General features: G+C 44.3%; 1 protein-coding gene across 2 annotated transcripts in view; it reads right to left on the reverse strand.

Annotated features, from left to right (window-relative positions):
• Nucleotides 1-13,124, reverse strand: part of LOC121586516 (RNA polymerase II subunit A C-terminal domain phosphatase) — a 111,761-nt gene that overhangs the window by 42,881 nt on the left and 55,756 nt on the right. For both annotated transcript variants that reach the window (XM_041903254.2, XM_041903253.2), the window contains exon 12: nucleotides 1,012-1,265. In XM_041903254.2, the coding sequence (XP_041759188.2) occupies nucleotides 1,012-1,265 (254 nt within the window). The remainder of the gene's footprint in view (nucleotides 1-1,011; nucleotides 1,266-13,124) is intronic.

The raw sequence follows: 13,124 nt of genomic DNA on the forward strand, positions 1-13,124 counted from the left end.
GAGAGAGACGCAGTAGCCACTAACCAAGACAACTCGGCTACAGCCAATATTAGCTCACTTGTAGCAGCCACAATGTTATTCATCATATCCTATATAACAGTGCCCATCTTGACTGGAGTAGCCGAGAGAAGCTAGCTAGGCTAATTAAGGCTACATGCTGCGTTTCTCCCCAACCCCATTCAGATAAAACAATAGCCTACCTCCTTTTGGTTGCTCGTTGTAGCCTACTCCTTCTCATTTCGCAAACCTTTAATTCCATAATTTTATTCCATCCTACATTGCATTAGTTCCCTCTCACTCCACTTGCTACACATTTAGCTAATTTAGAAAAAGCCTTTTCAGTGTTAACATAGGCCTATCATTTTATTTTTGCAAATAAATATACTCACACAAGTGTTTAAAAACGAACCTCCTTTTGGATATTTGAAAAATCGTGCACATCCCTAGGCGGGACACCATATGACTGAGGACCAGGGAGCTTTCTTGTCCCACCTGGCCTTCCTGTGGTAGAGGTGGAGGACACAGACGGAGGTCTTTCCACCCTGTCTCCAGGCTCTAAACTGGGCAGCGTCAGAGCAGGGCAGGACAAGCATCTGGGAGGCACATTTCTGGAAGTCTAGACTCGCTACCCTGTCCCGCAGCAGTAGGAGACTGTAACCCTAACCCTCTCCATCTGGCTGCTCTGTTCACAGCTTGGAAACATCACCATGGGAACAGACCAAGCCTGGAATATTGAAGGAGAGGATGGCTACCTAGGTATTACCACCCCTACACTGTGGTGGTTCTGTGGTGAATCAAACCTGCGACCGTGAATATGACCGCATCACTTCATAGTCCTTACCCTGTATCGTCATAGTCCTTCCTTACCTTTAGCTACAGACGTCTTTAAGCTCTCATCATAAGGCTGGTTGATGAAACACTTCTACACTTCCATTAGAAAACTGCTAATCTGATAATGGGTTACATAACACTTCCTTGCCTGGTTTAAAGATGGTGCGCTGGTGGCCTTACCTTTGCACGCTGCCCAGCGTCATATCGCCCTGGTCACTAGGGGGCGTCTGTGTCTTCTCTGCCTCCTCTACGACGGTTGCCAGACCCTGCTGCTGGTGGTGGTGCTGCTTCTCTCCCTCAGTGCTCTGTCTGCTACCCTGTGGCCGCTGCCCCTCTTCTTCGTCCTCCATCTCATCTTCCTCCTCCATCTCCCTTGTCTTCTTCCCCCGGCCTTCTCCATCCTCATCGCTCTCCTCATCTAGCATGTCGTCCACCTGTCAACAGAGAAGTGGTTCGGTGAGGCTTGGCTCCCACAGGGTAGGGTGGTCAATATAGTACAGTAGGTCTCTCATTGTCTACCAGAGTGCTACATACAGTAGACAACACCTCAACCTTTCACCTAGATCCCATCAGATCATTAGAGTACACACTGAACCAACCCCTTAGTTTAACTATTTACTTTCAGTTTGTTCTCTTGCACATCAAATCAAATTTGCAGCAGTTAACATGGCCCAACAACAGCAGTTAACATGGCCCAGCAGAAAATGACATGCTACCTCTTCACATATGGATTGTTCTTGCCTGCTACCAAGTTACTGTCTATTCTCCAGGGAATAACCAAATCAGATGCCTCTCTGCCTGCAGGGAACACCAATCACGTGCTGTTTGGACCTGCGTTATTCAGAGAGGAAAATGAACCTGTGGAAAGTCTACAGTAGGGGTGTCCAAGTCATTCCATGGAGGGCCGTGTCCCCACAGGTTTTTCCTTTCAATTAGGACCTAGACAACCAGGTGAGGGGAGTGCTTTACTAATTAGTGACCTTAATTCATCAATCAAGTACAAGGGTGGAGCGAGAATCCGCAGACACTCGACCCTCTGTGGAATGAGTTTGACACGTGGTCTACAGGAATGTAGGCTATCCAAGCTGAGAATAATGCACATTAGGCAAAGGCTTTATATTCCTGAACAAAATGGCTGAGTAAAACTTTTCTTTCAATTTAATCTGATATATTATTATCTAATGAGATCAATGTTATATTAAAATAACATAACGTTCACAGAGATTATTATAAAGAAGGAATTTACACATCGGAGGTATGAAGGAGAACTCCATTAGTGCACTACATAATTTAATTATGAATATTCGATTCTATCAGAAAGCATTTGCATACTGTATTTTACTTGATAACAAAATTGGTTAAAAGAGGATATAGCCTATACCTTGGAGATTAACTGTTGCTACGACGATCATCACAGTTAATTGTGGAGAATCGTATGAATACATTGACACAGCACCATATTTATTAGGGGGAATAGTATCAATCAGTACTTGACAGTGAAAGGCTTCTTCCTAAACGTTTTGGGACACTGTAAAGTCCATGGAGAATAAGAGCACCTCCTCCCAGCTACCCACTGCACTGAGGCTAGGAAACACTGTCACCACCGATAAATCTACAATAATCGAGAATTTCAATAAGCATTTTGCTACAGCTGGCCATGCTTTCCACCTGGCTACCCCTACCCCGGCCACTAGCTCTGCACCCTCCGCTGCAACTTGCCCATGCCCCCTCCGCTTCTCCTTCACCCAAATTCAGATAGCTGATGTCCTGAAAGAGCTGCAAAATCTGGACCACTACAAATCAGCTGGGCAAGACAATCTGGACCCTTTCTTTCTAAAATTAGCCGCCGAAATTGTCGCAACCCCTATTACCAGCCTGTTCAACCTCTCTTTCGTATCGTCTGAGATCCCCAGAGATTGGAAAGCTGCCGCGGTCATCCCCCTCGTCAAAGGGGGTGACACTCTAGATCCAAACTGTTACAGACCTATATCCATCCTGCTCTGCCTTTCGAAAGTATTTGAAAGCCAAGTTAACAAACAGATCACCGACCATTTCGATTCCCACCGTACCTTCTCCGCTATGCAATCCGGTTTCCGAGCTGGTCATGGGTGCACCTCAGCCACGCTCAAGGTCCTAAACGATATAATAACCACGATCGATAATAGACAGTACTGTGCAGCCGTCTTCATCGACCTGGCCAAGGCTTTTGACTCTGTCAATCACCGCATTCTTATTGGCAGACTAAATAGCCTTGGTTTCTCAAATGACTGCCTCACCTGGTTCACCAACTACTTCTCAGATAGAGTTCAATGTGTCAAATCGGAGGGCCTGTGTCTGGCAGTCTCTATGGGGGTGCCACAGGGTTCAATTCTCGGGCAGACTCTATTCTCTGTGCATATCAATGATGTCGCTCTTGCTGCTGGTGACTCTCAGACCCACCTCTACGCAGACGACACCATTTTGTATACATCTGGCCCTTCATTGGACACCGTGTTAACAAACCTCCAAACGAGCTTCAATACCATACAACACTCCTTCCGTGGCTTCCAACTGCTCTTAAACGTGGTCCTCTGTAGCTCAGCTGGTAGAGCACGGCGCTTGTAACGCCAGGGTAGTGGGTTCGATCCCCGGGACCACCCATACACAAAAATGTGTGCACGCATGACTAAGTCGCTTTGGATAAAAGCGTCTGCTAAATGGCATATTATTATTATTATTATAGATAGTGAGGGAGATGGGTGTCTCCAGCTCCAGCTTCAGAGATTTTTGCAGTTTGTTCCAGTCATTTGCAGCAGAGAACTGGAAGGAATGGCGGCCAAAGGAGGTGTTGGCTTTGGGGATGACCAGTGAGATATACCTGCTGGAAAGCATGCTACGGGTGGGTGTTGCTATGGTGACTAATGAGCTAAGATAAGGCGGGGATTTGCCTAGAAGTGATTTATAGATGACCTGGAGCCAGTGGGTTTGGCAACGAATATGTAGTGAGGGCCAAAATAAATAACAATGTAAATAACAATATGGGGATGAGGTAGTTGGGTGGGCTAATTACAGATGGGCTGTGTACAGGTGCAGTGATCGGTAAACTGCTCTGACAACTGATGCTTAAAGATAGGTGAGACCCCTCCCACATTAACCTGAGGTAAAACTAAATTGATTTGGAAACGGATGGAGAGTCTACGTCTTAGTCCCAGAAGAACTAACATGTAGACTTTCATAATTTAACTCATAAGCATGGCGCTACACTGTCAGAGCAGCGGAGATCTCAGATAACGGCAAAGGGGACATCCCCAGAGCTGGGTTAATTTTTGGGGTCTGGCCAGGTTCATTAAGGTACCAACTGTTGTTGTTGTTGTTGTTGACAGCCAGAGAACAAATACAGAATAGCCTGAGGCATGGTGTTGATCTGGAACCAGCAGGAAACAATCAAAATGTTATATGTTTACTGGCCTGCTATTAGGTGTTTTAATCTAATACAATTAGCTCAAGCCCCTAAGGCACCTGTGAATTGGGAATGTAGATGAAATGACTGTTGGTAGAAGGGTTTTGTGTTTTTTTCTCATTGAAAGAAAGTAGCCTAACACCAAGTGTAAGTCTATGGATTCCTGTTGCAGAACAACTATATGTTTCCCAAACACACACTGGCCTGCCTGTTTCTGTCTTTGAAGAAGTTTGTTTTTTAACAGCACTTTGCAGAATACCTCAGGAGTCTCTTGACGAGCAGTATTTTCTCCCTTTTCCCACATGATCGATAACGGTGTGAATTTAGTGGGGCTGTGGCAGGTCCTGATGCATTTCAAGAAGGCAGGGGCCATCTTTCTGTCAGACATGATGTTAAAGTACTGTATATATCACAGAGTGGGACTTTAAACTAGTGTAGCCGATATATCACAACGCACCAGTATTCAGATAGGAGAGCTCTGCATCACATAATGGCAGCAGGGTATTGGTGTTTCAGCTGACTTGTTCCAGACAGTTTAATAGTTATAATCTATCAATACAAGAGGCACTGGGATGTGCTTATGTAAAATAAATAGTACTTACCTTATCCATGCACTCTAATTCTGCCGATAAAAAGAATGCCAACAGTGAAATGGTGTGAAATGAATGCCGACAGTGAAATGCAGTATATTACAGATATTCAATATCAAACCAAGCATAAACTACCATCAACACAAATCAACAAGTCTTTCTATGACCCCCTAAAGCACATTTCAGTAACAAATATTATTGACAACTTAAAATCAATGTAAGCTCTCACATCACAGATTCATCTCCACACACTGCACTGAGTCAATAAGAACCCAACAGTCATCCCCTCTGGCTGTTTGTGGGTCCCTCGGAGGCAAGACTAAGAAGACAAATAAACCCCCAAATCTCCAAGGAGAGTCATGCTGAGATCAATAGGGATTACAGGGACTGATAAAACAAATACAATGGTCTCTGGCTTTTCTTAAAATGGCTCAGAAACACAACCACTGTAATCCTTGAACAGACTGACACAGACGACCAAACATGCTCCCCTTTCACCCACCACCACCTGTTGTTTGCAAAAACATAGGCCTAACTTGAATACTTTCAGCTTAACCCATCTCTGAAACTGCAGTGGGCAGTGTGGCCGTGCCCTGAGGCCTGCCTAGTGATAGGCTCAAATCACTACCCTACCAGAAGCCAGAACACAGTTCAGAACGTCAGAGTGGTTCATATCGGTCTCCTGCAGAGTGGCAGTCATTTAACAATCCCCAGAACCAGCATGGGGCAATCCCCAGAACCAGCATGGGGTGTGTCCGAAATGGTACCCTATTCCCTACATAGTGCACTACTTTAGACCCGACCATATGGGCCCTGGTCAAAAGCAGTGCACTACAAAGGAAATATGGTATCATTTAAGGTGCAGTCATGGTCTTCTCCACATAGAGGCATTTCACTTCACACAATGTAATGTTCCTGTCGGTAATAAGGGCCCAAGCAGAGAGAAACATGCCGCAGCAGCAGCACAGCCTCTCAGAACACTGCATGGAGGCTGCAGGGAGCCAGAGTGTTCCGGAGGCCTCGCCATTACGAGGAGCAGTGAGGCCGGAATATACAGTGCTATGAAAAAGTATTTGCCCCCTTTCTAATTTTCTCTACTTTTGCATATTTGTGATACTGAATGTTATCAGATCTTCAACCAAAACCTAATATTAGATAAAGGGAACATAAGTGGACAAATAACACAACAATTACATATTTATTTCATAAACAAAGTTACGCAACACCCAATTCCCCTGTGTGAAAAAGTAATTGCCCCCTTACACTCAATAACTGGTTGTGCCACCTTTAGCTGCAATGACTCCAACCAAATGCTTCCTGTAGTTGTTGATCAGTCTCTCACGTCGCTGTGGAGGAATTTTGGCCCACTCTTCCATGCAGAACTGCTTTAACTCAGTGACGTGTGGGTTTTCAAGCATGAACTGCTCGTTTCAAGTCCTGCCACAACATCTCAATTGGGATTAGGTCTGGACTTTGACTAGGCCATTCCAAAACTTCAAATGTGTTGCTTTTTAGCAATTTTCATGTAGACTTGATTGTGTGTTTTGGATCATTGTCTTGCTGCATGACCCAGCTGCGCTTCAGCTTACAGACGGATGGTCCGACATTCTCCTGTAGAATTCTCTGATACAGAGCAGAATTCATGGTTCCTTCTATTAAGGCAAGTCGTCCAGGTCCTGAGGCAGCAAAGCATCCCCAAACCATCACACCACCACTACCATGCTTGACCTTTGGTATGATGTTCTTACTGTGGAATGCAGTGTTTGGTTTTCGCCAGGCATAATGGGACCCATCTCGTCCAAAAAGTTGACTCAAGTTTGCCAAAAAGCACCTGGATGATCATCAAGACTCTTGGAAGAACGTTCTATGGACGACATGGTTCCAGTAATGCCTGGCTTTTATTTATTTTAATTTTATTTAACTAGGCAAGTCAGTTAAGAACAAATTCTTATTTACAATGACGGCCTACCCCGGCCAAACCCGATTGTGCGCCGCCCTATGGGACTCCCAATGACGGCCGGATTGTGATACAGCCTGGAATCTAACCAGGGTCTGTAGTGACGCCTCTAGCATTGAGATGCAGTGCCTTAGACCGCTGCGCCACTCGGGAGCCCACTCTGGCTTAACAGAGCCAGAAAACGTTCTGAAGGTTTACTTAGGTGGATTGGATTGTAGTTTGGATCCACTTGTTGGACTGCATCTCAGACTCTATTCAGTCTGGCTACCTTTACCATGAGCCAGGCACACACACCCCTAAAGCTAAATCTGTTCTTCATAAGTTACCTTGGTTACTGGCCACTTCAAACGCAACGATCCAGACAGAGACAGTCATGAAAATTGACAGCAGGACTTTAGAATGATCTGACGCCCACACAGACAAAGAGATGTACAGCTCTTCCCGTCTATCATTCTCCCTCGGACTCAACACGATTTCCTTTCAGTCAATTAACTTCTGTCTGCTTGAGTTCTAATGAAAGGACATGGATGAAAAGCAGTGAACGTGTGGATGGATGTGTATTGATGAAACACAAGCAGAACAGATCAGCTGGATCTGTCAATGTCCATAATAAGAGAACAACATCAGCTCAATATGTTCTAGACAACACTGCATAGCTTTAATCCATCCCTTAGAGGACACTAGTTGTGTCTGAAATGGCACCCTCCTCCCTATACACTGCACTACTTTTGACCGGGACCCACCTAGTGAATAGGGTGCTATTTTACACCCACCCACAGTCTACTACTTTGTTGCGATTGGGCTTGAAAGATGGGAAGGCTCACAGCCAAACCTGTAATGGGAGACACAGTGACACAGCTATTGGTCAGAGGACATGTCAATCAGAGTGATTGACAGACAGGCAGACGAGAGCCAGCTTAGACACACATGGCTGTCAGAAACAAAAGACCCAGAACTGAGAGGAAAAGTATCACAGAGTTTACTCCTAGACATGAGAGCTGTAAATATGCTTAAGAGTCAAATTAGGAGGCAGAAATTGAAATTTTCACCCAAGGCAAAAACCTGATATGAAATTCAATGCATATTCCTCATAGGAAACTACATGCAGATCTTGAGTTTGTGACCTAAGCTGTCTAAACAGCTACACAACCTTGGAGTTGGAAATAGCATGGCTTTACAAAGAGTTATGAGACCTTTCACTTCTGGTTTGACCTCATTACCCATAATGCACCTTTATTATTCATATCTGGACATCACGGCTGAATTACATTACCAGTACAGTGACTCAGCTTAAGAAGAAGAATGAAGGCTTATAAGAGAGCTTATAAGAAGGCCTTAAAAGGCTTATAAGGCTGATTTGAAGGCTTATAATTAGATGGCTTTATACAATATTCTGCTATAGGAAGAAGTGAATGTGATATGATGGGTCATGATGCTCAACAGGGGCACAGGTGGATCCCAAGGGAGCTGCAGGGAACTCCAGGTTCAGTGTTATCACTGTGATGAATGCCTTTAGCTGGGGAGGTGTCACCTGTAGTACTGTTTGAAAGCAGAACTGGTGAGGTGTCACCATGAAATGTGTTTGATAGTAATCTGAGAACAGGAACCTGAAACATTCGTCCTAATCATTCACTGTCTTGAACCAGATAGGACGGAGCAGCTATTGTACTGTACCGCGTGTCTCTGAGTCCCACATGGTCTGTCTCTTTAAGGCAGAAGCCATGGCTCAGTTTTTGTCTTGGCAGACTTTTGCTTTACAAAGAAGCATAAGTGAATGAATTACCATTATATTTAAGATATAAATATGGATGACTGTTGAGATAAACTTCAGGACGGCAGAGTGTGAAGACTTTTAAAGTTTGAAGTCTAACTTCAACTCCTGAAGGGGTGAGGGGGTGAGTGAGCAGCACAGTGTGCTGAAGGGAAGAAAGCACAGTTCTATAGCACCACAGAGAGAGGAGATGACACATTGTTAATGCATGTCAAATTATTATCCATTCACCAGCTCAGTGCTGGTGAGATTCCTTCACAATGGGGCTCAAATCAATAGCAAAACTAGCTTTAAAAACTCTGTCCTTGGAGTTGAAAATAAACCGTTTCAGGTGGAGGGAAACTTTTTAAATATCTCCAGGATGTCATCTTAAGTACTGTGGAGTCTGGCTGAGAAAGAAAAAAACATTGCTATTTGTTAAGAGACTGGACAGGCTCAGCCATTTACCCACAGACTGGGTCATACTGCTGCTAGAGGCAGAGGTGAAGTCAACATGAGGCGAACTGACAGAGACACAGGAAAACAGACTTACTGCGTAGAGGTAGATTGAACTCTCTCCTTCAGACAGAGTAAGGTGGATAGACTGACTGGATAGAGGTAGATTTACTCCCACTGCCCAGGTTCAGGAGTTCAGAGGGTCAGTCAATCAGAGCTCAACTTCCTGAACCACTGCTGTTTGCTCTAGGTTATTGGAGAGAGAAATTCAGACCTGAGCAGTCTAAAGGGAAATGTACACACTGACATACTTGAGGGGATTTACCATTTTTACTGGCTGCCCAGATGATTGGCTGCTTTGCTTGAGCAAGGGAAGAGCCCAAATGTAGTGAACGAGAAGATTATTGATTGAAAAGAAAACACTAAATACTGGGAGCAAAGAACAAAAAATCAGTACCTTTTTATCATGTCCATGAATTCAACTTTGTTTTTTTGGGCAAGTCGCCAGCTTAGACAATTATTGTAGATAATCAAACTCTTTCATGCAGCGTAAACTCATTAAAACAATCTCCCACAGTCTCTCTGTTTAGCTCTTTTAGTTCACTCCCAAATTACACACAGAGAAGTGCTTCTCCTAGCAGGGACATCACACTTGACACTACCAGGGTGCTTATTGGATTTCACTGCAAGTCCACTTCCCCAGACTCAGAAAAGTTTTTTTTTTATCAATACCACATGTTAGTCACACCATGAAATTCATGGATATATCATCAATAAATAAACACTAAAATACAAGAATGACAAGTACATACTGGGGAAAGTAAGAGAAGAAGAAAATGTACCTGAGGTAGAGTGAGACTAGTGAAGCGACAGACACCCACGCTACAACTGAGCCTCTCTGACAGACAGAGAGCTACACTGCCACTTCTCTCTCCATCAGTCCATTCACTGTGCTCCTTGGGGCCAGGGCCAGATCGAAGACCATATCCTTCCTCTGTCACACAGCCAACAGCAGCCAGGAGCCAGTCCTATTCTGATAGGAGTAATTTTCCCAGAAGGAAGATACATCTTCAAAGCAGCTCAGTCTCATCTTGTCTGTCTGCTCTTAGCCCGACCTAGGGCTGGGCGATATGGCCAAAATATCATATCAGGGCATTTAAATATTTATGACGGTATGTTTTAGAATAATAAAAGTTCTACATTTGCTTTATGAGTAGTGCGTGACCCTTGGGAAAATGCCAGGGAGGAGTTATTGTGACAGGGTAGGAACCAAAGTGTTGATAAGTGTTTCCTAGGGGACCCTATAATCTTTGGCTACATTTAATGTTTTCTCTTACTGTAGCTACTTCATGTAGCTAACATACTCATGCTTCGCATATTCATCTTTGATTTAGGAGATACTGTTGCACAAACAACATGCTGATTTAGGTCTACACCATCACTGATATTATCAGGCTGTATAGCTAGTTACGTTTGCTCTGACATTTATTAGCTTGCCAGCCAGCTAACTAGTGATTAGCATTAGCGGCTAACACGATTTAGGCCCAACTTACTAAGAAAAGACAAACTAGTTGTTTGCAGATGTAAGAAACACAAACGAATAGTGTAATTGTAGAACGCTAATGGATTTATATTAAGAAGCAAAGAGAAAACAGCATAGTTGTCATCAACATTGTTGCATGTGCTGCATTGACCATGCAGACTGAATGCAAGTGTCTCGTGGTTGAGGAACAACAAATGCGCTCCTTGAATGACAGGGAGTGAGGCTAGGTCTGTGAGGAAAGCGGCATGGAGAGAGAGAAAGCGGAGCGAGAAATCTCAAGTAGCGGAGTAAACTATAAAAATGGACTTTACACACGGTGTATCACATTTAACAAACCAAACATTCAAATACCATTATAGAAGGTGAAGTTAAAACACCAAACCGGTCCGTGCATCAATACTGATATATCGTAAAATATGGTATACCACCCAGCCCTAGTCCAACCCTCAGGAAACATTCTGCTCTCAGGTAGAGAAATAAAAATCTAAAATCAAAGGGCATGTAACTCTGAGATTTTGTTAAGAGGCACATATGAACAGCAAAGGACAGGACAACTTATTTTCTCCATCTTACCAAGATAAATAAGAATGCACCTGCAGTACTATAGGTTAACCAAAAAATACTGTGTTTTGGCAAAAGTGAAAAGTTGTAGGAAATCAAAAGAAAAGATAAGTAACCGACAAGGATTCATTCACTTGACATTTAATACCAACTAAAACAGATACAAATATGCACATTGAAGTATAGAAAGAGGACATCTTTCCAAACCCATCTCCTCTCCCTCCTCACAAGAAACAGAACAGAGGGGTACAGCTCCAAACAGTCCCCCGTCCTGGTAGCTTTTCCAGACAGACAGTTGAGTGACTGATAGTGTTGCTGTCAGGTTGCCAAGGACTCTGTGTAAATGAGGAACTGATCAGAGGGAATATTCAGGGTTCCAGGTTTTGGGACAGATGATGGCGTCGCACACCTGGTGATGGAGTGGTCTGGCATGGGCCAGGGACAGTTGTAATTTACTGATCACTGACAGCAACTGACCCTACAGTACAGACCTCACATAACTCAGACTGCTGTGGGGAAAGTAATCTGTGAGAGGACAGCTAACCCTGTGTGGCCTGTTTCAGCACCTTGACAGGGATATCAAGCAGTCATCAGAGAGTAATAGTTATACTCTCTGTAGCAGACATAATAGAAGTGAAGAACTCCTACAGGGAAACAGATCAAAGTGATTGGAAGTGAAACCTCTACAAGTCTACTCCTGAAAAGGACATATGATTTCTGACGTGGACCAAGGAAAAAGGTCAACAGACTGAGCTAGGGACAAAGCAAGCAATGAAGTCAGCAGTGCAGCAATGACCATCACCTTAATCTGATCAGACACAAAGGATTATGGGGTGAGATGAAGAACTGTGTCTGTAGGTGGTCTGTGGCAATTGCCCCAGGTGTACCCTGGGAGAGGAAAGGGTGACGTCCTGCAGCGGTGTGGCATTTTAGCACCGGCTCTGCTCTAATCCACTGTGATGTCTGTCTGCTTGATGTTAAGGGTCAACATGAGACTGTCACGGCTGAGTTTGTCCTTTTAAAGATTGGTGATGGGATGTAATTAAACAAGGTGGTTGGTGTTTTGTAAAATCAGTCAACTTTTCCCATAGACTATTTCTTTGCTAGTTAAAAACCCAACAGTGAGGACTAAGCTCTCAAAATGGAGAAAAACATCACCCACTGCTTGCTCTTAAGCTGCATGGCAATCCACTCCACATCACTGCATAGCCAACCATAAGACTGTTCACGCTACCCATAGCCACAACTCCATATTAAGGACACCCATTGATTATGGAGCCTTTGGAATCACACATCGAATAGCATCCTCTCTTATCTGGCCCCGGCACCTTGGTGAGCTCAGAGGGAGGCTTTAGACCGGCAGCTAAATAAATCTAACAGCCTGTTTGCATGCAGGCAAATAAACCAAATAAACAGAGCCTCAAACCTTTCTATAACCTCTTCATCATCATCGTCATTATCACAGGCAGGTGACTGGTCTCTGGACCGTCTGCCATTTTGGTGAAGGTGGGGGAGACGGGAAACTCCTCTGCTTTGCTGTGATTCCCCACCCACAACCTGGGACCTGTTTCAGTCATACGTCCCAGGCAGTGGCACCCTGAGTGATCAAGGCTCTCCTACTCCCTGTTTGGCAGGTTGGTTGGCTGGCATATGCTGGTCTGGTCTGGTCTGTTCGCCCGTGGCTGGCTGATTGGTACAGCCTGGCCTGTTCCCCAGACCGGAACTCAGAACACAGTCCAATACTGGAACAATCTAGGAACAATCTAGGAACAAGCCTCAGCTTAACCTTGTCCGGCTGGGACAGAGCCAACCAGGCAGAGGAAGGAGAGCCACTCACAGGTATTCATACTGTCTGATCACAGAGCTTACTCAGAAAGCTAGAAACAACACATTTTCACAGAGACAAAAAGCTTGCCAGACACTTTTTCTTCCTATATTGTAGAAACATGGAAATCTTGGACGAACCATTCTTTTGCTGAATAATTTGTACCCACTGG

Source organism: Coregonus clupeaformis, chromosome 17, assembly GCF_020615455.1.
Source record: "Coregonus clupeaformis isolate EN_2021a chromosome 17, ASM2061545v1, whole genome shotgun sequence".
In the NCBI taxonomy this organism is placed as follows: Eukaryota; Metazoa; Chordata; class Actinopteri; order Salmoniformes; family Salmonidae; genus Coregonus; species Coregonus clupeaformis.